At 43.6% G+C, this 25695-nt stretch overlaps 1 protein-coding gene across 1 annotated transcript in view; it reads right to left on the bottom strand.

The window, feature by feature from the left end:
- LOC148524180 (microsomal triglyceride transfer protein-like) overlaps positions 1-25695 on the bottom strand; it is a 172626-nt gene that overhangs the window by 12200 nt on the left and 134731 nt on the right. The window contains exons 14-17 of the mRNA XM_088472233.1: positions 22300-22421; positions 21220-21444; positions 18372-18496; positions 8685-8855 (exon numbers count right to left, since the gene is read on the bottom strand). Coding sequence (XP_088328359.1) covers positions 8685-8855; positions 18372-18496; positions 21220-21444; positions 22300-22421 — 643 coding nt within the window. The remainder of the gene's footprint in view (positions 1-8684; positions 8856-18371; positions 18497-21219; positions 21445-22299; positions 22422-25695) is intronic.

The raw sequence follows: 25695 nt of genomic DNA, 5'->3' as shown, positions 1-25695 counted from the left end.
AGAGGGAGACAGAAAGAGAGTGAGGGGGGAGAGAGAGAGAGGGAGGGAGTGAGATATAGGCCCCCATTTATTAATGATCACAACTGCAATGCGATCTGTGTATGACATTATCGCCCATGATTGCATTGCAATATGAGATCATAGCACCCAGATGTATCATCCGGCACATGCAATGTGCCCGGAGAGCTACGGGGGCTGCTGGGCATGTGCAGGCATGCTGACTGCACACGCACAGCCACCATTGCCAGGGAGGATTCCAGAGGAACCCTCTATCGGCTAATTGTGCACAGTGTAGCCCATAGGCAGGGACCAATATCTGGAATTCATCACATTCCAGATGTTGGTAAATTTGGCAGCAATGCATACCCCATAAAAACCTGTTGGGGATGTGGCTGCCTACGGGAATGGAGGTATTGCAGCAAATAGAGAGAGAGAGAGAGAGAGAAGGAGGGAGAAGGATAGGAGGAAAGAGAGAAAGGGAGGGAAAGAAAGGAAGAGAGAGACAGATAGAGGGAGGAAGGGACAGAGCACATACACACTAACCTGTTTCAGACATTCAGCGTCATGCAGGAAGCTTCTGTTCTGATGGGGCGGGCAATTCATGACATTAGGCTCCACCCCTACCCATACATCCATGAATTGCGGCATTATGTCTGTGAGGGGGCGGGGCTCCCATCGTCAGCTAGCAGCCACGCTCCATCAGTGACTGTGCTGCCTGTCACTGCCACTGCTTCTGTTTGCTAGTTGGCCAGGGAGGGTCTAGAGTGGCCCTGAATGTATATGGCAATGTGGGGGCCCCTGGACGACCGCCCCGTCCGCCTCGCCTATAATCCGGCCCTGGTCCCCTCTCACAGTCCACACTGCTCTCACTCATATGTCTCAGTGCCTCGCTGACTAGACTGTATTCGTCTCACCATCTCACACTATCCCCAAAAAACAGCTCACACTGCCCTCATAAACTGTCCCCACTCACAGCTCCCCACTCATAGCTCACTGCTCCATTCCCGATCACTCCGACCAAAGCCCCCTTCACACCGACAATACACTAACCTGCGCACTGTAACACAAGGAGGATGCCAGCAGGAGAGGAGAAAACACCAGACAGCTGTCCTCCATAGTATGCACCTGGTTGGGTGGAGGCTGAGAACTAAAATTGACAGTGGGAGCCTCCCAGTGATCCTCTTCCAGTTCCAGTCTACTTGCTCTTAAAATGGCTCCCCTGCGTCCTCACTCAAACCACCTACTCCTTCCCTACAGTCAGCACAGCCAGTATTAGACACTGAGCTGGTGCTGGCTCTCATGCAGCAGAGACACTGGGGACACCCCCTTGACTTGGGGGAGGGACACATCTCAAATGGCCCAGCGGGAACTCTCCCAAGCTCCCAGTGGGCCAATCTGCCCCTGATGGAGCCACTAATAGTGCAGTACTGTACAGGGAATATTTCTCATTGATATAATTCCCTTTGAAGCTTATGGCACATTTCAAATCCCTAACACACAAGCACACACACACATACTCGGGTAGCCAATTCTACTAGTAGTACGTTTTTGGGGGATGTAGTTTATAGACAGGCGGACTAAATACTGCCAGTCTATATCACGACAGCAGAAGCCAGACAAGGGACTTAAGATAGGCGTCAAAATACCGACGCCTATCTTAATCCCGATGCCGGAATACTGAAGGATGCCAGACCAATCGAGGCAAGCCCGGCCATCCTTAGCGCTTAGCTGCAGGGGGAGTTAGGTACCTCCCTGGAAGCGTTAGGGTTAGGCTAGGGGAAAGAGGGGTTAGGGTTAGGCGTCCCTGGGGGGAGGTTAGGGTTAGGCGCCCACCCAGGGGGGTAAGGTTTAGCGTGCAGGTTTATGCACCACCCCACGTGTTAGGTTTAGGCACCACCCCAAGAGTTTTATGGTTAGGCACTGCTAAGGGAGGGTTAGGGGGAGAGAAGGGTAGGGTTAGGGTACTTACATGCTCCATCGGACGTCCGGCGTCGGCATTTCTTCCCGGCGGCTATTGAAGCCCACAAAAATATAGGGAGAACATACAATCTTCACACAAACAGGGTCCTGGTCAAGAATAGAACCCATAACATGTGAGTCCTATGAGGCACTATGCAGATGAAGGCAACATTTTAGGTGATACTTTCCCTTATATGTGTAACATGCATCATATGTATTTGCTTCTGCACTGGTATTTACAATGCTGTAATCATACACATTTTCACCATATGTCAAGGTTATTTTCACATGCACAGCCAGCTCGCGTTGCCTCATTGTGTAAGCTGGTTTGTGTTAAATTCCTTTGAGAAGAGTAGAATGCAAATCAGTCAGGACTCAGGAGTAATCAGTATAATGTTTGCAAGGCCCACTCAAGACAGAATTGTAGGGAAAATTCTAAAGATGCATCCTGCAGTACCTTTATTCACATATTCTCTGTCGAACATATGGCAAGAGCAAGTTATCTAGTAACTTGAAAAAAAAATAAAAAAATTTCACAGTACTGTAGCATAATCAGAGTTTGTGCTAGACTGCACACCCTAATATTAAATATAATAAAAGGTGCTACCATGCTGAGACTTAATGTGTACAGCAGGCAGTGAGCAAAGGCTTTATACTGGCAAAAATACCAAATAGTTGGTGCAACAAAAGAGTTAAACATTATCCTGGTCTCCTCACAGGGCATTCTCCCTTGTCCAAATGGCTGTGCGAATGGGCCATGTCATTTTCAGTGATCCAAAATTCAATGATCCTTCTTTATGGACTCTTTTCAGCTGCATTATTACTACTGAGCAAAATACAGCTCAGACAGAAAGGCACCACAGACTGGCTGCCTATGTCACTCTACCCAAAGAATGTTAGATCGATCATGCTTTCCAAAAATTATTATATTGACAGGTCTGAGGTCTAGCTGTCAGTAATGCAGCTTTACGGTGTTTCTTCACATTTTTTTTTACTTTCAGCATGCAGCTTGTGCAATGCTGCAGAAATTCAGTGACACACCAAAGGCAGCTCCAACTTTACAGTTGATCTAAGTATTCTTCATACAAACACATATATAAATACATGCACAGTAAATATATTATATATATTATATATATATTATATATATATTAGGGGTGTGCACCGGCCACTTTTCGTGTTTGTGTTTTGGTTTTGGATCTGGATCTTTCTTCGTGTTTTGGATCTGGATTGGTTTTGCCAAAGACACCCTTCCGTGTTTTGGGCTCTGGGTTTTGTGTTTTGGATCTGTATTTTTTTTAAAAAAGCATAAAAACTGCTAAAATCACAGAATGTGTTGGTGTTTCTGCTCCTATGCTATTATTAACCTCAATAACCTTAATTTCCACTCATTTCCAGTCTATTCTGAACACCTCACACCTCACAATAGTGTTTTTATATCCAAAAGGTTGCACCGAGGTAGCTGGATGACTATGCTAAGCGACACGAGTGGGCGGCACAAACACGTGACCCATCTAGGAGTGATACTGCAGTGGCAGACAGGATGGCAGTTTGAAAAACTAGGCCCCAAACTGTACATAATGCAAAGAAAAAAAAGAGGTGCAAGATAGAACTGTTCTTGGGCCCTCCCACCCACCCTTATGTTGTATAAACAGGACATGCACACTTTAACAAAGCAATCATTTCAGCGCCAGGGTCTGCCACACAACTCTGGCTGAAATGATTGGTTCGTTTGGGCCCCCACTAAACAAGCTGGCAATTAATCTGTCCCTGCACAAACTGGCTCTACGGAGGCAAGATGTCGTCCTCATCCTCCTCATCCACAGATTCCTCACCCTCTTCAGTGTTGTGTACATCCTCATCCTCACAGAGTATTAACTCGTCCCCACTGGAATCCACCACCACAGGTCCCTCTGTACGTTCTGGAGGCTGGTCTCCCTGGAAGAGTTGATAATTCATTTTTATGAACATCATCTTCTCCACATTTTGTGGAAGCAACCTCCTACGCCATTCGCTGACAAGGTTCCCGGCTGCACTGAACACTCTTTCGGAGTACACACTGGAGGGGGGGCAACTCAGGTAAAATAGAGCCAGTTTGTACAAGGGCCTCCAAATTGCCTCTTTTTCCTGCCAGTACAGATATGGACTGTCTGACATGCCTACTTGGATGCTGTCACCGATGTAATCCTCCACCATTCTGTCAATGGTAACAGTATCATATGCAGTGACAGTAGACATGTCAGAAATTGTTGCCAGGTCCTTCAGTCCGGACCAGATGTCCAAACTTGGTCCTGCCTGCCCTGCATCACCGCCAGCGGGTTGCTTAGGATACCTAAGTTTTTTCCTGGCAGCCCCAGTTGCGGGAGAAAATTAAGAAGGAGCTATTGACGTGTCACGTTCCGCTTCAGCTGACAGTGTTTTCACCAGCAGGTCTTTGCACCTCTGCAGGCTTGTGTCGGCTGGAAAGAGAGACACCACATAGGCTTTAAACCTAGGATCGAGCACGGTGGCCAAAATATAGTGGTCTGATTTCAACAGATTGACCACCCTGGAATCCTGGCAAAGCGAATGAAGGGCTTCATCCACAAGTCCCACATGCCGAGCGGAATCGCTCCGTCTTAGCTCCTCCTTCACTTTCTCCAGCTGCTTCTGCAAAAGCCTGATGAGGGGAATGACCTGACTCAAGCTGGCAGTGTCTGAACTGACTTCACGTGTGGCAAGTTCAAAGGGCTGGAGAACCTTGCACAACACGGAAATCATTCTCCACTGCGCTTGAGTCAGGTGCATACCCCTTCCTTTGCCTATGTCATAGGTGGATGTATAGGCTTGAATGGCCTTTTGCTGCTCCTCCATCCTCTGAAGCATATAGAGGGTTGAGCTCCACCGCGTCACAACCTCTTGCTTCAGGTGATGGCGGGGCAGGTTCAAGAGTGTTTGCTGGCGCTCCAGTCTTTGGCACGCAGTCGCTGAATGGCGAAAGTGGCCAGAAATTTTTCGGGCCACCCAAAGCGTCTCCTGCACGCCCCAGTCGCTTTTCAGAAAATTCTGCACCATCATGTTTATTGTGTGAGCAAAACATGGGACGTGCTGGAATTTGCCCAGATGTAATGCCCGCACAATATTGGTGGCGTTGTCAGATATCACAAATCCCCAGGAGAGTCTAAGTGGGGTAAGCCACTGGGCGATGATTTCCCTCAGTTTCTCTAAGAGGTTGTCGGCGGTGTGCCTCTTACTGAAACCGGTGATACACAGCGTAGCCTGCCTTGGAACGAGCTGGCGATTCTGAGATGCTGCTACTGGTGACGCTGCTGCTGTTGCTGCGTAAGGTGATACATCTACCCAGTGGGCTATCACAGTCATATAGTCCTTAGTCTGCCCTGTTCCACTTGTCCACATGTCCGTGGTTAAGTGGACATTGGGTACAACGGCATTTTTCAGGATACTGAGGACACGTCTCGGTATCGCCTGCCTAGTGAAGTGGAACCTAGACGGGATTTGGAACCGGGGACACACTACCTCCATCAATTGTCTAAATCCCACTGCACTAATGGCGGATACCGGATGCACGTCTAACACCAACATAGCAGTCAAGGCCTCAGTTATACGTTTTGCTTCAGGATGACTGCTGTCGTACTTCATCCTCCTCGCTAAAGACTGTTGGAGGGTCAATTGTTTAGTAAAAGTAGTGGTGTTCCTACTTCCTCTCTGGGATGATGAACGACTCCCAGCAGCAGCAACAGCAGCAGCGGCAGCAGGAGGCGTAGCAATGCAGGATCCTCCGGAGGAATCCCGGATAGGAGAGTCAGTCATGCCAGTGACATGGCCTGCAGGACTACTTCCGATCCTGACTAAGGAGGAAATTGACGAGGAGGGAGTTGATGGTGTGGTTTGCAGGCGCTTGGATACCACAGGACAATGGGATTTAGGTGTCCCTGGACTGCTTACGGTCTTAGCCAAAGTTTCTGAACTTGACAGTAACTTTTTATGAACGCGCTGCAGGTGCCGTATAAGGGAGGATGTTCCTAGGTGGTTAACGTCCCTACCCCTACTTATTTCACCTTTACATATGGCAGGACAGTTGTTGTCCGGATTTGGATAGAAATATTGCCAGACCAAAGAGGTGGAATGTTTGGTCTTCTGCCCAGGCATGACCGTGATGGCTTTTTTCATCCCACGGACAACAACTGTCTCCCCCGGAGCCTGATTTAAACAAACCACATCACCATCAGAATCCTCCTCGCCAACTTCCTCCTCAGCGCCAGCTACACCAGTATCCTCATCCTGTTGTACTTCAACAGTGACATCTTCAATTTGCATATCAGCAAGTGCACTGTGGGTGCTCCTTTCAGCACTTGCAGGGGGCATGCAAATGGTGGAAAGAGCCACCTCTTCCCGTCCAGTGCTGGGAAGGTCAGGCATCGCAACCGCCACCACACTTGGACTCTCCTTGGGGATTTGTGATATCTTCTTAGAACGCACAGTTCTTTGCTGTGCTTTTGCCAGCTTAACTCATTTGATTTTTTTAGCGGGAGGAGGGCTTCCATCATCATGTGAAGCTGAACCACTAGTCATGAACATACTAGTCATACTAGTATGACACACACTAGTCATAGGGAAAGACCTTAGCCGTTCCTTGCCACTCCGTGTCATAAATGGCATATTGGCAAGTTTACGTTTCTCTTCAGATGATTTAAATGTTTTTTTTTAAGGTCATTTTCCTGAACTTTGTCATTTGGGATTGTATGTGGCCTCTACTATGACAATGGGCATCGGCCTTGGCAGACGACGTTGATGGCATGTTATCGTCTATGTCATGACTAGTGGCAGCAGCTTCAGCACTAGGAGGAAGTGGTTCTTGATCTTTCCCTATTTTATTTTTATCGGAGAAAGTTTGGTCCTCCATTTATGTTATATCGATTTGATATATACGTGCGGCTAAGGCGCACACAAACACAGAAAATATTTTTTTATTTTTGCTGGAGAGTAGTGCACTTTGTGGGTTACACCACCCTTTAAGAAATGAGCCAGCCAGCTTTTTACTTATGGGACACAGGCGCACGCTTGGCGCTGCTCCTTTGTTGATACACGTGCAGCCACAGTGCACACAATTCACAAACACAGAAAATATTTTTTATTTTGTTTGTAGTGTAGTTTGGGGGTTACAGCTCCCTGTATCGGTCAAGCCAGCCGGCCCTTTACTTATGACACAGGCGCACGCTTGGCACTACTTTGTTGATGCACGTGCGGCTACTGCGCACACAATTCACAAACACAGAAAATATTTTTTTATTTGGTTTGGAGTGTACTTTGGGGGGTTACAGCACCCTTTAACGGACAAGTCAGCCGGCCCTTTACTTATGGGACACAGGCGCACGCTTGGCGCTGCTCCTTTGTTGATACACGTGCAGCCACAGTGCACACAATTCACAAACACAGAAAATATTTTTTTATTTTGTTTGTAGTGTAGTTTGGGGGTTACAGCTCCCTTTAACGGTCAAGCCAGCCGGCCCTTTACTTATGACACAGGCGCACGCTTGGTACTACTTTGTTGATGCACGTGCGGCTACTGTGCACACAATTCACAAACACAGAAAATATTTTTTTATTTGGTTTGGAGTGTACTTTGGGGGGTTACAGCACCCTTTAACGGTCAAGCCAGCCGGCCCTTTACTTATGACACAGGCGCACGCTTGGCGCTACTTTGTTGATGCACGTGCGGCTACTGCGCACACAATACACAAACACAGAAAATATTTTTTTATTTGGTTTGGAGTGTACTTTGGGGGTTACAGCACCCTTTAACGGACAAGTCAGCCGGCCCTTTACTTATGGGACACAGGCGCACGCTTGGCGCTGCTCCTTTGTTGATGCACGTGCAGCCACAGTGCACACAATTCACAAACACAGAAAATATATATTTTTTTTGTTTGGAGTGTACTTTGGGGGTTACAGCACCCTTTAAGGTCAAGCCAGCCGGCCCTTTACTAATGGGACACAGGCGCATGCTTGGCGCTGCTCCTTTGTTGATGCACGTGCAGCCACAGTGCACACAATTCACAAACACAGAAAAAATATTGTTTTTTTTAGCACGGACAGAGCACCCCCTGGACAACACTACAGCACCCCTTTAGGACTGGGACACTGCACAGGACTTTGGAGTGGACACAGCCCCTATGGACAACTGACTGCACAACACAGTCCAGCCAGCCCCTATGGACTTTGAAGTAGTGGACACAGCCCCTATGGACAACAGCAGCACAGCACAGCAAAAACACTACACTGCACTGCACTACACTACACTACACTACACAGCCCAGCCAGCCCTAACTCCCACCCTCCCTCTTCACTGTCCACAGCCTAGTGAGAAAATGGCGCCGACGCGGGTACCTTATATAGGATCCAAAACCCGCGAGACCCAGAAGGCGGGATGATGACGTTTTGCCTCGATTTCAGATCCGAGTCAGGCGGGAAAAGTCGAGCCTGACTTGGATCGGCCTCGGATCGGGGGGGCTCGGGGGGGTTCGGATTTCAGAAATCCGAACCCGCTCACCCCTAATAAATATATATATATATATATATATATATATATATAGTCACAGAAATATCTCTATCTATCTCTATAATACTATAATCTATCTATTAGCTTTGTGTGTTTAGCACTTTAAACTCATAGAGCAAAACTGCATAAAAACATTTTTGCATGTAGCTCTCCTTTAAACACTTACCTGTAAGGAAGGTCATCCTGCTGCAGCTCGAGACACATCGACATTGGAGAGCTTGTAAATTTCATAAGGGAGTCCAAATTTACAGAGGTTTCTGCATCAATTTGAGCCTTCATGTCAGCGTGGAAGAAAGAAGTATTGATTTCTGTCTTAAATTCTAAAACAATGCCGGCTCTGGGATTAAAAAAGAAAAAAATCTAGTTAGCAATGACCAAGTACAGTTCTAATTATATCAGCTTGTTTAATATAATTGTAAGAATTGTAAGGTAAAATATATTATATTATAAGAACGTATTGCCATCCATTTGTTATAGGCATTACTAAAACAAATAATAGGCAAAAGGTAAAAGCATTTTTTTGTTATTATTTTACTGAATTCCATTAGTTTACAGTTTTTATACCAGTAAAACTCAATCGCATAGCAACTATATTATTATTTTATGATTCCGGATAATTCCTCACTTAACATCCATGTAATGTCATTGAGTTGGTTGTCTTATTAGGCACACGACTTATGGATCACAGAACAAAAGATAATAGTGTATCAGTGGGTGGCAGCAATTCTGACAGAAAATAAAACCGGTAAGATGGAAGATTGGTACATAAGAACAATTGTGGAAAATGATGACGGCAGTTTGGTACTGGAAGAGAGGAAACCACATCATATAGAGAATCCACCACCTCTGGCGCTGTGCCCCTGTGCATGCATCGGCACTAGCGTGCACTCCCAGATAAGCACAATTTTTGTAGTCATGCCCAAATATTTTATACATTTGTTAGCGCTTGGTGATGTATAAACACATGTTCAGGCACATTTCCATATTGATCGGGTGCTTCTCTTTTTAAACATGTTTCATATCTCCCAGTGGTCCTACAGTATGCCTCAGTTATGCCCGATCCTAAGTCCAGACTGCTAATCGCTCAATTTATTTTTTAGTGCATTAGCAACAAGTTGTGCTAGTGACGGTTGTACTAAAGCATTATTCTGTTTGGCTGACCAAGATTGTTCTTGACTCTGATTATTGTGTTTCAGGTCTCACTGACTCCTTCCCTTGTCATCTCTATTTTATATATTTCCTAACCTTTTGCACCCATCATGCCTAGTTCTGTACAATTTGTGCTTCTGAACTTTTCCATGCCTTGTTCTAGTGGTGATCCACAGTAGGGGCATAGTCAGAACTTTGTGGGCCTCATAGCAATATTTAAGAGGGGCCCCCTGTCCCGATGCTTCTAGAGAGACACCTCTATGCAGCAGTTACTAATTGTATGCCCCATAGTAGTGCCCTAGTTAATGTTAGGCCCATAGTAGTGCCCTAGATGACATTATGTCACATTGTAAGGCTGCCAGTACACATTATGGCGCTCATTACCCCCAAATCACATTATGACATACACTGTCGGAAGTTCATATTATGTCGCAATACAGTGCTCCCTTTTTATATTATGCTACCTTATAGTGCCTCCAGTCACACTGTCACATTACAGTGCTCTCCAATTCAAATTATGCCACATTACAATGCCCCAGTTCATATTATACAACACTATAGTGCCTACACTTCATATTGTATCACATTACAGTGGCCCAGTTCATGTTAAGTAACATTATAGTACCCTCCAGTTTACATTACACCACAATACAATGAGCATTTCAGATTATGCCACATAACATTGTCCAGTTCAGATTATACCACACTTTAGTGGCTCCACTTCATATTGTGTCACATTACAATGAGCACATCAGATTTTCCCACATTACGTTGCATTCCAGTTCAGATTATGCAACATTACAGGGGCCTCCAGTTTAAATTATTCCACATTACAATGACCCTAATTCATGTTATGCCAAACTATAATTGCCTCCACTTCATATTGTGGGGCCTATTCGTCATTACATAATTATCACTAGTGATAACTATGTTTTAAACTCGCTGTAAGTTTAAAAAATATTTTGGAGGCATTCATCATGCCTCCCTAACAAAAGTATCACTTCCAAAAAGCTTCTCTTTTTGCGGAGTCAGCTTTTCGGAAAAGTGATACTTTTCACCTGCAGCTGAGGTAACCCCCACTCTATCCCCCCTCTCTTTCACCCCAGACACCCCAAATCGGCTGCCGGTGTCCATCCCAGCCCCCCTGCTGGCAGCAGCTGGGACTGGCTACTGAGACTGTGGTTCAGCACGCTCCTGCAGATTCTGTGGCAAAAGGCATGTGTCCACTGTCACCAGCTGACCAATGCTCCCAATGATATAAGGGCCATAGGGTGTCCGATCGAGCTCCCCCTGTGGTTGCCAGTGTCCGATTGGCTCCCCCAGCCATGGACGTCAGTGTCTGATTCGGCCAGAACTCTCCTCACCCCCATGGTTGCCAGTGTCCGATACAGCTCCCCCACTGCTCAGTAGCCACACAAGCTCTCCCCCAGTGCCCCTGCAGGTGAGCACAGGAGAACCTGAGGAGGAAGCCTGTGACAGCCCAGAGCCGCTGGAGGTAAGTAAACAGCGGGAGGGATCTGAATAGAGCCCTCTGTTACACAAGCTGCCATGTAAACGTCAGCTTGTGCATGGTATCAGATGCTGTACGCCATCTCAGGATGGCATACAGTATCACAAGTTCCGAAAAAAAAGCTTTTTCGGAACTTGGTGAATTTCATAATTTTTATGTCCCCATACTAAAGTATGGAGACTGTGGAAATTATCCGTGGAGAATTGTAAGCAGGAGATTTTTACAAAAGTCTGGGAAAATTTTAATTTTCACCCACTTTTGCAGAAATTAAGGGATGTATGAATAGACCCCAGTGTCACATTGCAATAAGCAGATCAGATTATGCCACATTACATTGAACTATGCCACATTATAGTGCCCCTTTCCATTATAACTAACCACTACACACACCTCCCAAATGTTTACCAGGCAAATCTTGGAAATTGGTATGCAACTATATAACCCCTAAGCCTCTGGGCCCCATAGCAATGGCACCTCTTATACCCACTATAGTTACACCAGTGACGTGCGGTGAGGTAAATGGCTGAGGAGGCACTGGCTAGTATCAGAGCCAGATTTATAGATATATATATATATATATATATATATATGAACCCGAGGATTCATGTGGGCATTATACAAAGGTGCAGCACTATATAGTGCTGAAAATTTGGTGAGTTATGATCAGGGGTGGTGCAGAAAATATTGACTGGGGAGGCAGTGTCTCACCTGACACTTTTTACACCAAAGTTTTGAAAAATGATAAAGAAAAAAATAGAGTATACCTAAGAATGTCAGGAAAGGCTCTGCAAAACTGCCCCACCTGACTGCACATCACTGAGTTATACCCATAATACACAGTGTTGTAGGTTTTTAAAACAAGTGCTAAATTACTTTTGAGCTTTAGCCATGTGCATGAAAGGACTAAAGTAGCCTTTATAAAACTTCCTTATATCCAGCCAGGCCCTTTTCTGGGCTTCTCCTTCATCAGAAGATAATGACACTATCAAGGAGATGTATTATTCAGCAATAATGTGCCGATAAAGCAGCTCTTACTTTGCCATTTATCAGGGAGCAATAGCACCAACATGTGTTAATATTTTAGCCTCCGGAGTAATGAACAAAGAGAAAACTCCTCATGCTGATGTGCTACATCAGAGCTCCTGTTGGACATTCATGAGATCTTGTATTACTGCGACATCTGATTGAGGGTAAACTGTACATACACAAGGAAGTCTGGAGCAGATGCAGGATTTGTAAGGTAATACACAGGGACTGCAAAATAAATCTCTGATTTCTTTATGGTCAGCCTTTGAATACGTTTTAGAAAAGCGGTAATATCCTTTTTACAGCGAAAAAGCCAAAAGAAGTTGATCGTAATTTGATACATGTACTCCTGTATTACTTAACTCTCCTTGGCCTTTTGCATGGGTGTTGAGAAATATAACAGAGTGACCTATGCATCTGCCAGCCTTTTATGTGGGGTACACACTTGGCCGACAGATCAGCCGTCCAGCCAACCGACTGACAGATTTGTGCCTGTGCATATGTGGTACACCAGAACCTGGGTATACCACCTGTGTAAGAGTACCCTAAGAAACATATATGTATATAGGTGTAAAAAGAATACAAAAGCCAATTCCAGTGGAAACATTGCCTGTCTGTTGTTTTTGTCATACTTACAGTGTTTCTCCTGTATGAAATTTAGCACCCTGTGGGGAGTGTCACTGTGTAAGAATTTGTATATAGTTTAACCCAATATTGTGGACAAAAATAGGTTTATTCTCTGCACCAAGAAAGAGAACCAAGGGACTGGAGGGAGGTTATAAAAAGCCCAGCTGCTGGACCATTGGTGAGTCAGCAGCAGGTCACATGACTCAGCACCTGCTGGACCCAGCTGCAGGTGGCTGAGTTGGACTGTTACATCAGTTACAGAGGTTGAAATGGCCATCAGTGGTCACCATCGATGGTAGAATAGCAAGTAGCCATCGATGGCTACAAACTATTCAATGGATGACCATTGATGGTTTCACCAACCGATGGTCATCCCTGTTTTGTGACAGACTAGCCTGTGGGCCAATCAGTTCCTGGGGGCGGGACTTCACTGGTGCCAGGGGTGGAGCTATGCTCAGAGTCCTGGCACCTTGTAAGAAAAAAAAAAAATTCAGTTATGTTTATAAATTGATGGTGGGAAGCCATCTGGTTCTGCCCTATCGATGGCAAAAGTAATTCAACATCAGCCATAAGCCATCGATGGCCTTCCCTATACAGAGGGTCCTGAGGAACTGGTGAGGTAGGAGCAGCAGCTGCGCTACGGGTGCTGCCTGTGAGAGAGGCAGTACAGGACAGCGACAGCTGACCAATAGGACAGGAGCACCAGGGGAAGAGCCAGCTCAGAAGGAGGTGATTCCTCAATGATAGATTGTCACCACAGGAGAGCCACATGCATCTGGAGAGGTTTGTAACTTCACACCACACACAGCACACACCTACTTCCTGCACTTCTAGCTGAATGAATATAGGGCCTGATTCAGAGCCGCTCGCTATTTGCGGTCGTTCGTTCTAAAACAAGGGGTGGCTATTCAAATGAACCGTTCGCTAATTGTGGTCTGTTCACGCCTCTAAGTCTGAACGAGCGAGCAAAACTTGCGGTTGTAATTTTGAAAAATACGCCCCCTGGCCGCTCGCATCCTACGTCATGTCCGCTATTTATTAGATTAATCGAGCACATCGAACAGCGTATGAACTGCTCGCTATTCTTGTGGCTGGTTTTTTCAACCGCTATTTTGCTATCAGTTCGGGGAAAAAAAAACAAGTGACGTGGTCAATGACGCTGCTGTATTAATTATGCACTCCCTTAAAACGCCCGTTTTGACCTTTAAGCACACCTGCGATCTAATTCCACACCCCCGTTTTCAAGCACCTTCCCCTGTTACCACCCACATACGCCTCCTTCTGTCACTCAAAATAGCAGGCATTCGCTATATAGCGAACAAACGATTTTCGGCCGCACTGACTGGTTCGCGCATGCGTATTACAATCCGTACGCATGCGCAGATGTGCGAACATCGGTCAGAACGAACGAGCGGCCGCTTACGAGCGGCTCTGAATCAGGCCCATAGTTTCCTCTACTGATGTGATGTACAGGGTGCAGCCCCAGCCCTTCTAACTGTAAGATTGTGGTATACAGTGCTCATATTTACATGCCTGGTCAAAGCAACTCTAGTGAAGAGAGGCAGCTATAAACTGGGTAAGAAGTAGCTTTCAATTCTCCTTGCCACAGTAATCATACTGTATGTCTCCAGCTGGTAGCTAAATCCAGAGTTAGAAGGTGAACATTTTCTATGATATTTCAGATAATTAGTTATTAAGTCAAAGTAGGAAAGCGTCAACTGACATTTGTGTACCTACGAGCATCATACCTCTCCCAATACCCAGTAAAGGGTCAGCAGTATTCCTCAGCTTATCTGCAGCAGGGGAAACACAACCTAATTTGTCAGTACATAAGGAGTCTCACGTTTAACTCCAATTAACAAATTAAATGAAGGGGCCCCTCTTCGCTTAGAAGTAAATATATATGTATATACTGTATATCTAAGAACATTGGATGTATAATACTGTTCCTAGAGTTCTTTAAGGATAAATATCACAATGAACTTATTAGGTCATCTATCACCACCCAATGGACTAGAACTGTACATCTGGACTATAAATAGATATTTGTACATTGTAGAAAGGAGATTACAACAAATGGGTTTACTATTTGTGTAATAAACACTGTAACCAGTGCGAGTATTAGATGTTGCAACAAATGTTACGGTTATGGTTATGCTAGGAAAAGCCCATCCAGTGTTACTGTGTTTGCATAATAGTAAAGTTTTGCTAAACTAACCATTCATTCATCCTGCAAGCTTAAGTTCCAGTGTTCCTGCAAAAAAAGGTGTAATATTTCATGTAACCAACTGTTATGTGTGTTAATGTTTTCTGAGAAACTGTTATGGAAAGTGGCAAACAGGCTTGTTTCCAAATTAAGTGAAACTTAATCCTAAAACACCAGTGATTTCCTTTGTGTGTGGATAACCCTCATTACTTCTCTGAATAACCAAGTGGGGCATGAAATCTATCCTAACCTGGTAAGATTAGAATGCATCACACCACACTGTCGGGGTATCACAGATATAACATTTACCAATCGTCCAGACTGATAAATCTGGCCAAAGGAAGCAGTGTTAACTTAATTTTAGCTGCTTTTATTGGCCAGCATATGAATCGGGAGGTCGGTCGGTCATGTGTACACACCGGCAGATGTGAATGATATAACTGGAAGATACTGTACATTGCATCTGCTGTGCTGCACGGTCGATGCGATATATCTGTTCACAGATCTATCAAGTGTACACACAAGCCGATGTTTGGGATGATAAATCGTTTGTTGGCCGTATGAGATATATATATATATATATATATATAAAATATAATATGATATATATATATATAATATATATCGTCCGGTGACCAGGTCTCATCTATGTTGCTCTATATGTTATACAATTCTGGTAAACTAAGAATTGGGGTGTAACAATAAGTAATTTAGTCATACTTTCTGGAAGGACCAGTTGGCATCGGACCTAAAAACCTCCTGATGAATTTACCACCTTAAATAAGAACGGTGATAACTATTTCAGAGGACAAAACCAATTGAGTGATCGCTTTAGAACCAAACAACACAAGTGTATAAACCTTCAGTTTTCAACAACATTTGTATATAAATGAGTCATCCCCATGTCTCAGGAGAGGAGACTACACAAGAACATTGTGCAATGGTTAAAATATTTTTTCATAAAACAATTTCTATTTCTGCCTTCAATGACACTGGAGGTATCATTTTTAAAATTAGACTATAGTCAATTGTTGTAAAAATTTTCATAAAATTACCTACAGTATCTTTGAAAATTCATAGATTTGAGTGCTGGGTAATGGGTGGGAAATGCAAGTAAATGATAGGTGGATATGGGGATTCTGAATTCTTGCGGAGGGAGGACAACATGAATTACAGTGAAAGATGAGGGAGAGGGACAAGTATGACAGGTAGGAAAAGTATGTTAGGAGTCAACTGAATTACAGGGAAGGGCGATAAGGGAGAAGGCTGCTGGGGAGAAATAAACTGAGATGTATTATAGTGGCACAGATCGTGCATCTACACCTATTCCTACTTCGCCTTTTTACCAAAACAAAGCCGGAAGCAGTACTGATTAGATGTATAAACATCTCGCCTGTCAGAGTGGGGGAGTGAAAACTCCCCGCTCGGATGATCCAACCCTGAGCCCACAGCTCATCATCCTATGATGCGCTGTGTCTCACTTCCTGGCTGGCTCCACTGGGCATGCGCAAGATCTCCCATGTACAGTCTGGAGCCCAGCAGCCGCCGTGGCCTGGAACAGTGCTGTCACAGTTGAGGTGGCGCAACGACAGCTGCAGCTGTCGAAATTGATAACTCCAGCTGTTGGAATGCTCAGTGCCACTGACCATTCATACATTGTCTGGCTAATTGGCATGCTAGCTTGTAGATAGCAGCGCCGATAATGACGGGACCACCTGTCATTGAACACCCAATCCCACATTAATACACGGGGAGAAGCAGTATCAGCACACATAATGTGCGCTGGTACCATAAACCCGCATATAGCTGGATAATACATCTCTCCCTGAGTGTAGCGTGGAGTTTGAGAAATAATAATAGCCAGGGATCAGTTCACAATGGAGTTCGGTGGCAAATAAATGAGAGAGAGAGATGCAGACACATACACACACATCTTACCTCCCAAAGGGTTGAGAGGGAGAGTTAGGATACAGACTGACAGGTGTTGGTATCCTAACCCTGTCGGGATGCCAGTCCCGGGATTCTGACAGGTGTCGGAATTCCAGCACCGGCATTCTGAGCGCCGGAATGCTTGCGGTCGGCATTATGACTGCATCCCCTCCCAACTGTTCTGATTTTGGCATACTGCTCTATTACTAGCATGTACTATAGCAGCGGAGGGTGAGGTGTTTGTTGAATATTTTCTGAGAGTGCCTAGTACCCTGGAACTGTTATAAAACAAGAAGAAAGTCACATTGGCAAGGGCAGGCAAATAAGGGTAAAAGAACATGCAGAATTGAGAGAGTGGCTGAGGAAAACGTAGAAAGAAATAAAGTAAATCTGGAACAATCAAGAACTTGAAGAGAAAGGAAAACCGATAAGAAAGGTAATAAAGATAGGATTAAGGCAGATGAAAGACCTAGGGAGAAATGAGTGAGAAGGTCATAATAAAGGGACATTTGGTTTAGAAACAAAAGCCACTGTAGGTATAAGATAAATAGAAATTGTGTAACTCACAGGTTAGACAAATTAGCAAGATAATAAAATATATTTATTGCTTTTAACATTCTAAAAGGCTTTATGCAGATCCATGAAAAATAGAATGTATTCTTTTTTTCTATTCAGCTGCTTTTATAAGACGTCTGGAGATGAAAACAATTCTATAGACTTGTTCAGGCTGATATTCTCATTAGGGCAACTGTAGCAAGCATGAAATCTATGGTTAGATCAGGGGACAGTTTTAATTACAATATATAATTAGGGTTTTTCTGTGGTTTTACAGAAACAGCATCAGAAAGTGCTAAGTTATGAGGATCTCTCATCTGATCCCCAGCCTGTGCCTTTCTCGCAGTCTGTCAATATTATCCAATCTCTACCTTTTTCAATGATGTATTACAAAGATGTGGCATATTATTTAATAAGATAAAGCATCACGCAGAGACTGGCGAGTTAATGGGTTCACATTTAAGTTTCAATCTCGCAAAGATCATCTAAAACAGCATGTTAATTTACAACTCCTATCAATGTTATATATAGACCAGTATTTTTCAGCCCTTTCTCAGGATGCAGCAATGGTGCCCTCTTGTGGAAAACTGTAAGATGTAGATTTTATTTTATTTTGTCCCTATTCTTCCCTTGATAAACGTTGACATTGGCATTAAAAATATACTGTAGTTGATCTCAATCATTAATTTCAGTGACATTTAGCAAATATCTCACTGCAAATTAAACATATTTAATTTAACAGAGGGCTGATGCTGGTCAGTCTGCTGCATTACTGAAAGCAGAAACTTTCAGGAGAGACTTCCTTGTCAATATCTAATTAACAATGGACATTTCTACCAGCTACATCCTACTTGGTATTGATGTTCGTCTTTGATTGCTGGTCCCAAATGCTGACATCAATGTTGGCTGTAATGTCTAGTCCAAGTGCACCCTGGTACTGGAAGGTGGCATGCAGCCCAGATTGCAATGGTAACCACTGTAAAACAGAATGAAAAAACACTGCCATTAAAGTGTGATTACACTACAGTACTTTCACAGGTCATCACTCACACATATGGAAGCGTCAGTTGAGTAACCAGAAATTTTAGCTGCCTGCAGCTCTCCTCTTTCTGCTCAAAGAGGACTTCATAAGCCTTGTGGTAATGACAGTCACAGAGGAGGGAGCTCACCAAGTGGCATAGGTGGCAGCTATATAGCTTCCGACAGCTGCTACCTCTAATAATTACACCCCTGGGCATACTGTTAATGATTAGGGTCATCACCTCTGCATGATTTGTGCAACCAAAGCATGCAGAGAGAGACCTATTCATGAATGAGGTCAGCCATATAGTCATATAGTAATTGTCTGTCCCTTGACATGGGGGAGTTATATTAAGCAGTGAAAAGAGTGGAGAAGTGGACCAGTGGAGTTGTCCACAGCAACCAATCTGCTCCTACCTCTCATTTTTTAGAATGTACTTGACAAATGTTACCTCAAAGCTGATTGGATGCTGTGGGCACCTGCTCCACTGGTCCACTTCTACATGCTTTTAGACTGCTTGATACAGCTAATGTTACAGTGTCCATGGAATGTCTCTGGGCTGACATGTTTATACTGTAGTTTGGACCACATAAAAGTACAAGCTTTTCAGAGCAGCTCCTATTAGAATGGCATTTGGGTATTCGGATACCTCTTGAAAAATCTGTTGTAGTATATGCCACAACTCATTTGAAAATCCATTATGCAGCAATGAAAAAGCAGCACACAACATAAAATATAAAATGGAACATAGTGGAGTAGAGACAATTACATTTTAAAAAATATATAATTTTTTTAGAATATAGTGTAAATTCTGTTTTCCAGAGTTACAATTTCAGATCACTGTTTGGGTTTCAGTAAAGAAAACCAAAATGCAGAGAATTCATACAGTGCTGACTGACAGTAATGTCTCTGCTATGTGCTAAGTGCCAGGAATATGAAAGCTTACTCCGATACTAGAGCTTTATTTGGCATGAAAACACTGCTTCTATGTGAGACAGCCTATAAAACACTGTGTAGATAAAGAGAAACTAAAAATGCACAGGGAATACAATTACTAGGAGATGAACTTTAAATACAGTTGTGTGCATGGGTCATGTGTTTATATCTTGCTTTCATTTGTGCATCTGTCTATGATTTAGAATGTGTAGGAGAATACTGTACATACACAGTGACTTGCAAAAGTATTCAGCTCCCCAAAAATACATCAAATTTGCCTGAATTACAAATTGCACATAGATTGTTCCAGACAGTATTTCTATTACAAACACGTAGGCACTTAAAGTACATTTTCAAAGTCATAATTCATTATTTGTCTTCAGATTATTTTTTTTTAAATAAATGCTGAAAAATTCTACTTGCATAAGTATTCAACCCCATATGCTGTGGAAGCTCCAAGTTAACACAGATGATTTTCCTAACAATTGACTTTCAATAAGCCTGTACCTGTAAAATCACTAAAAAAAGGACAGCTTTTATGCATTAAACAAACAATTCAAATAACATAATGTGAATCTAAATGAAAACTGTGAAAATGAAGATCACAGAGCATTCAAAGCAATATGTGCAAATGTCATTTGTAATACAGACAAATCTGCTGACTTTTTAGGGGATTAAATAGTTTTGCAAGACACTGCTTGCTAATAAATTTACACAGGAGTTACTGCTGCATAAGATGACTCTAACTCTAAGCACTACTCATGCTCCCCACAGTACAATGTTGTACTGTATCTGTAGCTGTCCCAAGTTGTATTGAAATTCTCTGAGCACCTACATGGCTGTCACTTGTGTGAGCAGAGTTATCCCAAATAAGTGACAGTTATTTTTATGACATGTATACAGATGTGTCCTCGCACATCTTTGCTGCAGTCGACCCAAACAGCCCCTCTCAGTGGGCCACGTCCCGTGAGACTTTGCTAGCGCCAGTCATCTTATTTTCTGAAAATGCGTCTACTGTAAGCCACAATGCAATGCCACTAGGATGCACCAGGAGACTGTGCTGAGTAATTTGATATGCAACACTTGTATATCTGTGTGCGACTGAGACTCTGAACTAGCATACAAAATGCTACAATGCAACGATCGCAACTTTTTTTACGCCAAGTTCCATTTACAGACTCAGCCGCACATGGATATGCATATGTTGCCTATGATATAGGCAAAAAAAGATGACCAACGCTAGCAGAGTTGCAAAGGACCTGGCGGCTCACACACGACAGGCATGTCACACTGTGTGGCGTGCTGAGCAAAAATTTTGTAGGACCTATCTGTAGACAGTAATTCACTGTGTCTGATGTATACAAGGTTTATAGTAGATAGCAATAGGAATACTGTACTATAGTATCTGTCAGAAGTGGAACTTGAAAGAGGCCCTACTTTTAACCAAAGGATCTGTAAAAACTGCAACCTGAATGAATAATAGCATTAGGTTTAGACAGTTTCTGGCTAATTATGTTGAAAGGCCACGGAGATGGTGGGTCCAATAGCCTGCTTGTGGAGGGGGGAGGGTGCACATAAAAAAAGAATGCATGTGCATATAAAAAAATGTGTATAATATAAACTTCAGCAACAATTTTCAAAAAATAGTACATTTCAAGAAACTTTTTTAGATTAGTGCTATTCTTAAAAAACGTATAAGAATCAAAGTGTTGGACACATGATGCTCAGTGGATTGACCATACCTGCAGATATTCCACAAACAGAATGTTTCCTTTGACCACACTTGTGGGTACGCCAGTGCTTGAAAACACTTTAGACATTAAATCCATGTAGCCTTGGAAAAACACCACTGGGCGCAGCTGGACATCAAACAAGATAGCGGACATCCCAACCATCGCTTCATCTCCACCATCTTCCGCTTCTTCATCTCCCATAAGAGATTCCAAGCCTTGAGCTTCAATGGATACCTTATGGAGATATGTAACACAATCAACTACTATAATTAGAAATTAACTTACACAATAAAACATATTCGTCAAGCGCCCCAGAGACGCAACTAAGGTAATAAATGGAAGAGATTTCACCTAGAACTTTCACTTCAATTACATACATACAATGTGAACATATATTTAATGACATAAGCAAGGTATACAAGGTATTTGCAGATATCATGGTCCAAATGTAACAGCCAGGCTGGTTTTGCTTTAACATTAATTGCTGCTTTAAATCTAGTGGCTCACTGGAATCATGCAGGTGCCTGCATGGGCCCATGACGGGATCCAGTCACATTATCGACATTTACCATGTTGACATTCATTATGTCAATGGCACTAGGGCAAGGGTTAGCGATAGGGATTAGGGGTAGGAATGGCCAGAAAATACTCACCAAAACCACCACCCTATCAGAGGTCAGCCCCAGAAATGACAGTTACTTGACCACAGGGACCTGGTAGCCACGCTGGAGCTGCTACAGCTGTCACGACCAGGTAAATGACCGCTGGAACCTTAGGGCAGCATTCTATCATGTCAACATGTCATTCATGTAGACATAATTAAAGTCGACATGGGCACTATCAACATGCTGCGTGCTGGCAATTTTGACCATGTCAACATTCTCATGGTGACCTGATGCATGTCGACACGATGCCTGAAGACCTAACATACCACACCCACCCGTGACTGTAATTAAAACTGTATTTATAAAATATATTTTTTAATTAGACTACCGCCAGGTATATTTGTACTCTCAGAATTTAATTTAGCATCAGATGATTTAATTAAATATTAAAGTAGTATATTTCCTAATGAAAAGGCGTTCTGACCTGCATTGCTTTAAGATGATGGCTGTGATCAAACAGTGTGATATCGGATATACTTCTCCTCAGTAGCCCAGATTCTGTGAACAAAAGGTCTAGACCATAGGTGGACGTCATCTCATTGGTTACTGGAAAACATTAATGAAAATACATGTTGGGTATTAGTTGGCTTTTCTAATCTGCAGACCTTTCTAGAGCTGTGTTAACTAATTTTTTTTCAGTAGGAGGACCTAGATTGTTTTTAAAAGAGGTCTATGTACCACATGATTGTGACTTTATTAAAGTAATAAAATACAATGTATGTTATAGTGGTTTGCTGGAAGGTTTTAAACAGAAACCAGTTGGCTGTGGACTGCCAACTCACCATCACTGTTCTAGAGCATCCAAGGTGTAATTTAAGTCATCCCTAAATATCTACTATACAGTAGGTCCTTCTGTTCTACTTTAAATTCATGTTGATTGACTGTATATTAGAGATGTGCGCCGACCCCTCATGTTTAGGTTTTGGATCTAGATCAACTTTCGTGTTTTCGCTCTGGTTTTGGAAAATCATCCTCACGTGTTTAGGATTTGGATCTGTATTTTTTTTTTTAAACAATTATAAAAACAGCAAAAATCACATAATTTGGGCCTGTTTTTGTTCCTACAGTATTATTAACCTCAGTAACACAGCGTGATCTGTGCAGTGCTTCTGTGTGTGTAAAAGTTAATAAGGGGTCCTGGTTGTGTAAAATACAGGGGGGAAAATTACGTAGGGGTCCCCTGTATTTTACACAACCAGCAATGGACTCTTTCCTGTGTGGAAGTAATGCCACAGTCAAGGGACACGCTTATATTGGTACCCCCGGCCGAAACATTCGGCATCCCTCGCTAGTTAGCCAAGGCCGGGGATTCCTGAGGAAGTGGGGAGCCCCTAAATCAAGGGGTCCCCCCTCCTGGGGACATCCCAGGCCCAGGCTGATAGGCCAGGGCTATGCCCGTCACCCCCGGTGGTGGTGGGTGTCAAGTTCATGGTATAAAAGTTAGAAAAAAATACTATTGTCTCTTACAGGGGGACTGCAGGTCCCAGCAAGCCTGCCCCATGTGCTGGTACTTGGAGAACCATAAGTTCCAGCATGCAGAGCATTAAGGGCCCGCTGGTGCCTGTAGCCCCTTGTAAAAGAAATAGTGTAAAAGAGACAGGACACAGACACCAAATATTGTATTATTTTATTACACATTCACACACACATTTACTCACAATACTTACCTTCACTCCCTGTAGCCATTCTATCCTCTTGTCCAGTAGCATCCATGATCACTGTAATTAAAAAATCCATACCTCACCTACCCCTTGTGTCAGGTCTTTGGTCCATTTAGGCATCCAGCGTATTCTTCCTAAAAAAAAAAAAATGCAAACCGCTGCACCCGTGGACTTATAAGTGAATTGTACGGTCACTACTACCCGAATGACCACTATCTGGAAGAATCTCCCTTTGTAAACAATGGGGAGAGTGTTCACTGGCTAAGAGAGCTGAGCCCCCTAGTTTTACACAAACAGGAATGGCTCAGGAGCCCAATACTGGTTGTGTAAAGTATGGGCGACCCCTACGTATTTCCCCTTACCTATTTACAACCAGGACCATCTCAGGAGCCTGGTGCTGGTTGTGTAAAATAAGGGGGACAACTACATAATTTTCCCCTGTATTTTACACAACCAGGACCGGCTCAAAAAAGCCCGGTACTGGTTGAGCCTTTGGGGGGACCCCACACATCTTTATATTTTTTTACATTTGTCTCATCCAACCAGCGGCCGCTAACAGGCCGCTAATTGGCTGAAAATGGCTGTCACTCATCTCTACTGTATATTGGCACTTAACCCAAGTTTTTCTTATGGAATAAAAAAATTAAAAAATGTGATATCAATGGGGAAGAGTAAATAGGAAACTGATTATATTCTCTTTAAGGGCCTTAATTGAAAAAGCCTAAGGCCCTCATTCAGAGCCGTACGCTCTGAGCAGAGCGCACGCTCTGAATGAGGGCCGGCCTCCATGAAAATGGAGCGTCCTTCTGGACGCTCGTATAGCTGTGGGTCACCACCCACAGGCTATACGAGCGTGCATTTTGATGGCCGCGATGGTCGAGACCATCGCGACCATCGAAATTGCGAGCCGGAGCCTGCGGTTGAGGTTTTCAACGGCAAGCTCCGGAGTGATTTTGGCTCTATCAGAGCCAAAATCACTCCCACTGACATCACTAGTGATGTCAGTGGGCCGGCTTCTGACGGGAGGCGTTCCCGTGGGAACGCCCCCGTCAGGGAGGCATGCCCCCGGCACGCCTACCAAAGGGGGCGTGCTGTCAATCAACATCGACAGCACGCCCCCTTTGATCAGAAACAACGAGCGAAGGACTTTCCTTCGCTCGTCGCGTCTGGCGCATGCGCACGACGGAGCTCCCTCCGTCGTGCGCATGCTCAGTCCATAACATCGACCCACTTGCGAGCGGACAGCCACTCGCGAGTGGGTCTGAATCAGGCCCTAAGTTTGCAGAGTCGATACTCACTTTACATGTAATTGTTTTTGTTTATATTTTGCACATTAAAAGTTTACTATTTGTCTTTTAATAACTTTATTTAATCTTACCTTTTAAATAGTTCATTTACTTTATTCTTGCTGTTAAGGCTTGAAGCGTGAAGTGCTACAATGAGGGGAAGGTGGGAATATAGGCCGGCCCAGGATTAGTGTGGCAGCAGATAATATAAAGCTGTGCCTAAACAATACCTTTATTCAATGAGGCCCATAAATATTATTCAAGATCAATAGAACATGTTATTGTTTTTTTGCAATTAATTTTAAAGAAAGTACAAAGTTTGCTGTTGATATACTCAAAGTAGGAGAGGACATACAAACAGGCAGTAGTATCATAACTTAGATTCATATATTATATATTGGCAAGGAGAAGGCTGTACTTTTAACCAGCTCTATGCTCTACCTCCCATATAACCAGCTTTCCACACATATGTGTTTTCACTCATCTTTGCTACAGTAGTTGCAAAACAGCCCCTCTTGGTGCACCTGGTCTTGTGAGACTCTGCTAGCGCCAGGTGTCTTTTTTGTGTCTTTTTGCCGATGCACCAGGAGACGGCGCTGATTAATTTGATATATGACTTTGTGTGACTGAATCTCAGAATCATCCAGCTAAGTGTTACGATGCAGTGACCACAGCTTTTTCCACACCACGTTCCGTTTACAGACTCAGTTGCACACAGACATACTGTACAAGTGTCTCAAATATCAGATTAATTAGCGCAGTCTCCTGGTACTTCGTAGTTGCATCATATTGTGACTTAGATGCATTTTCACAAATAAAAGATGCCCAATGCTAGCAGAGTTGTACGGTATCTGGCGGCTCACTCACACCAGG

The sequence above is a fragment of the Taudactylus pleione genome, unplaced genomic scaffold, assembly GCF_031769625.1.
Source record: "Taudactylus pleione unplaced genomic scaffold, aTauple2 ptg000121l, whole genome shotgun sequence".
Classification (NCBI taxonomy): Eukaryota; Metazoa; Chordata; class Amphibia; order Anura; family Myobatrachidae; genus Taudactylus; species Taudactylus pleione.
The sequence above is the reverse complement of the archived record's forward strand: the minus strand, read 5'-3'. Positions and strand labels throughout refer to the sequence as shown.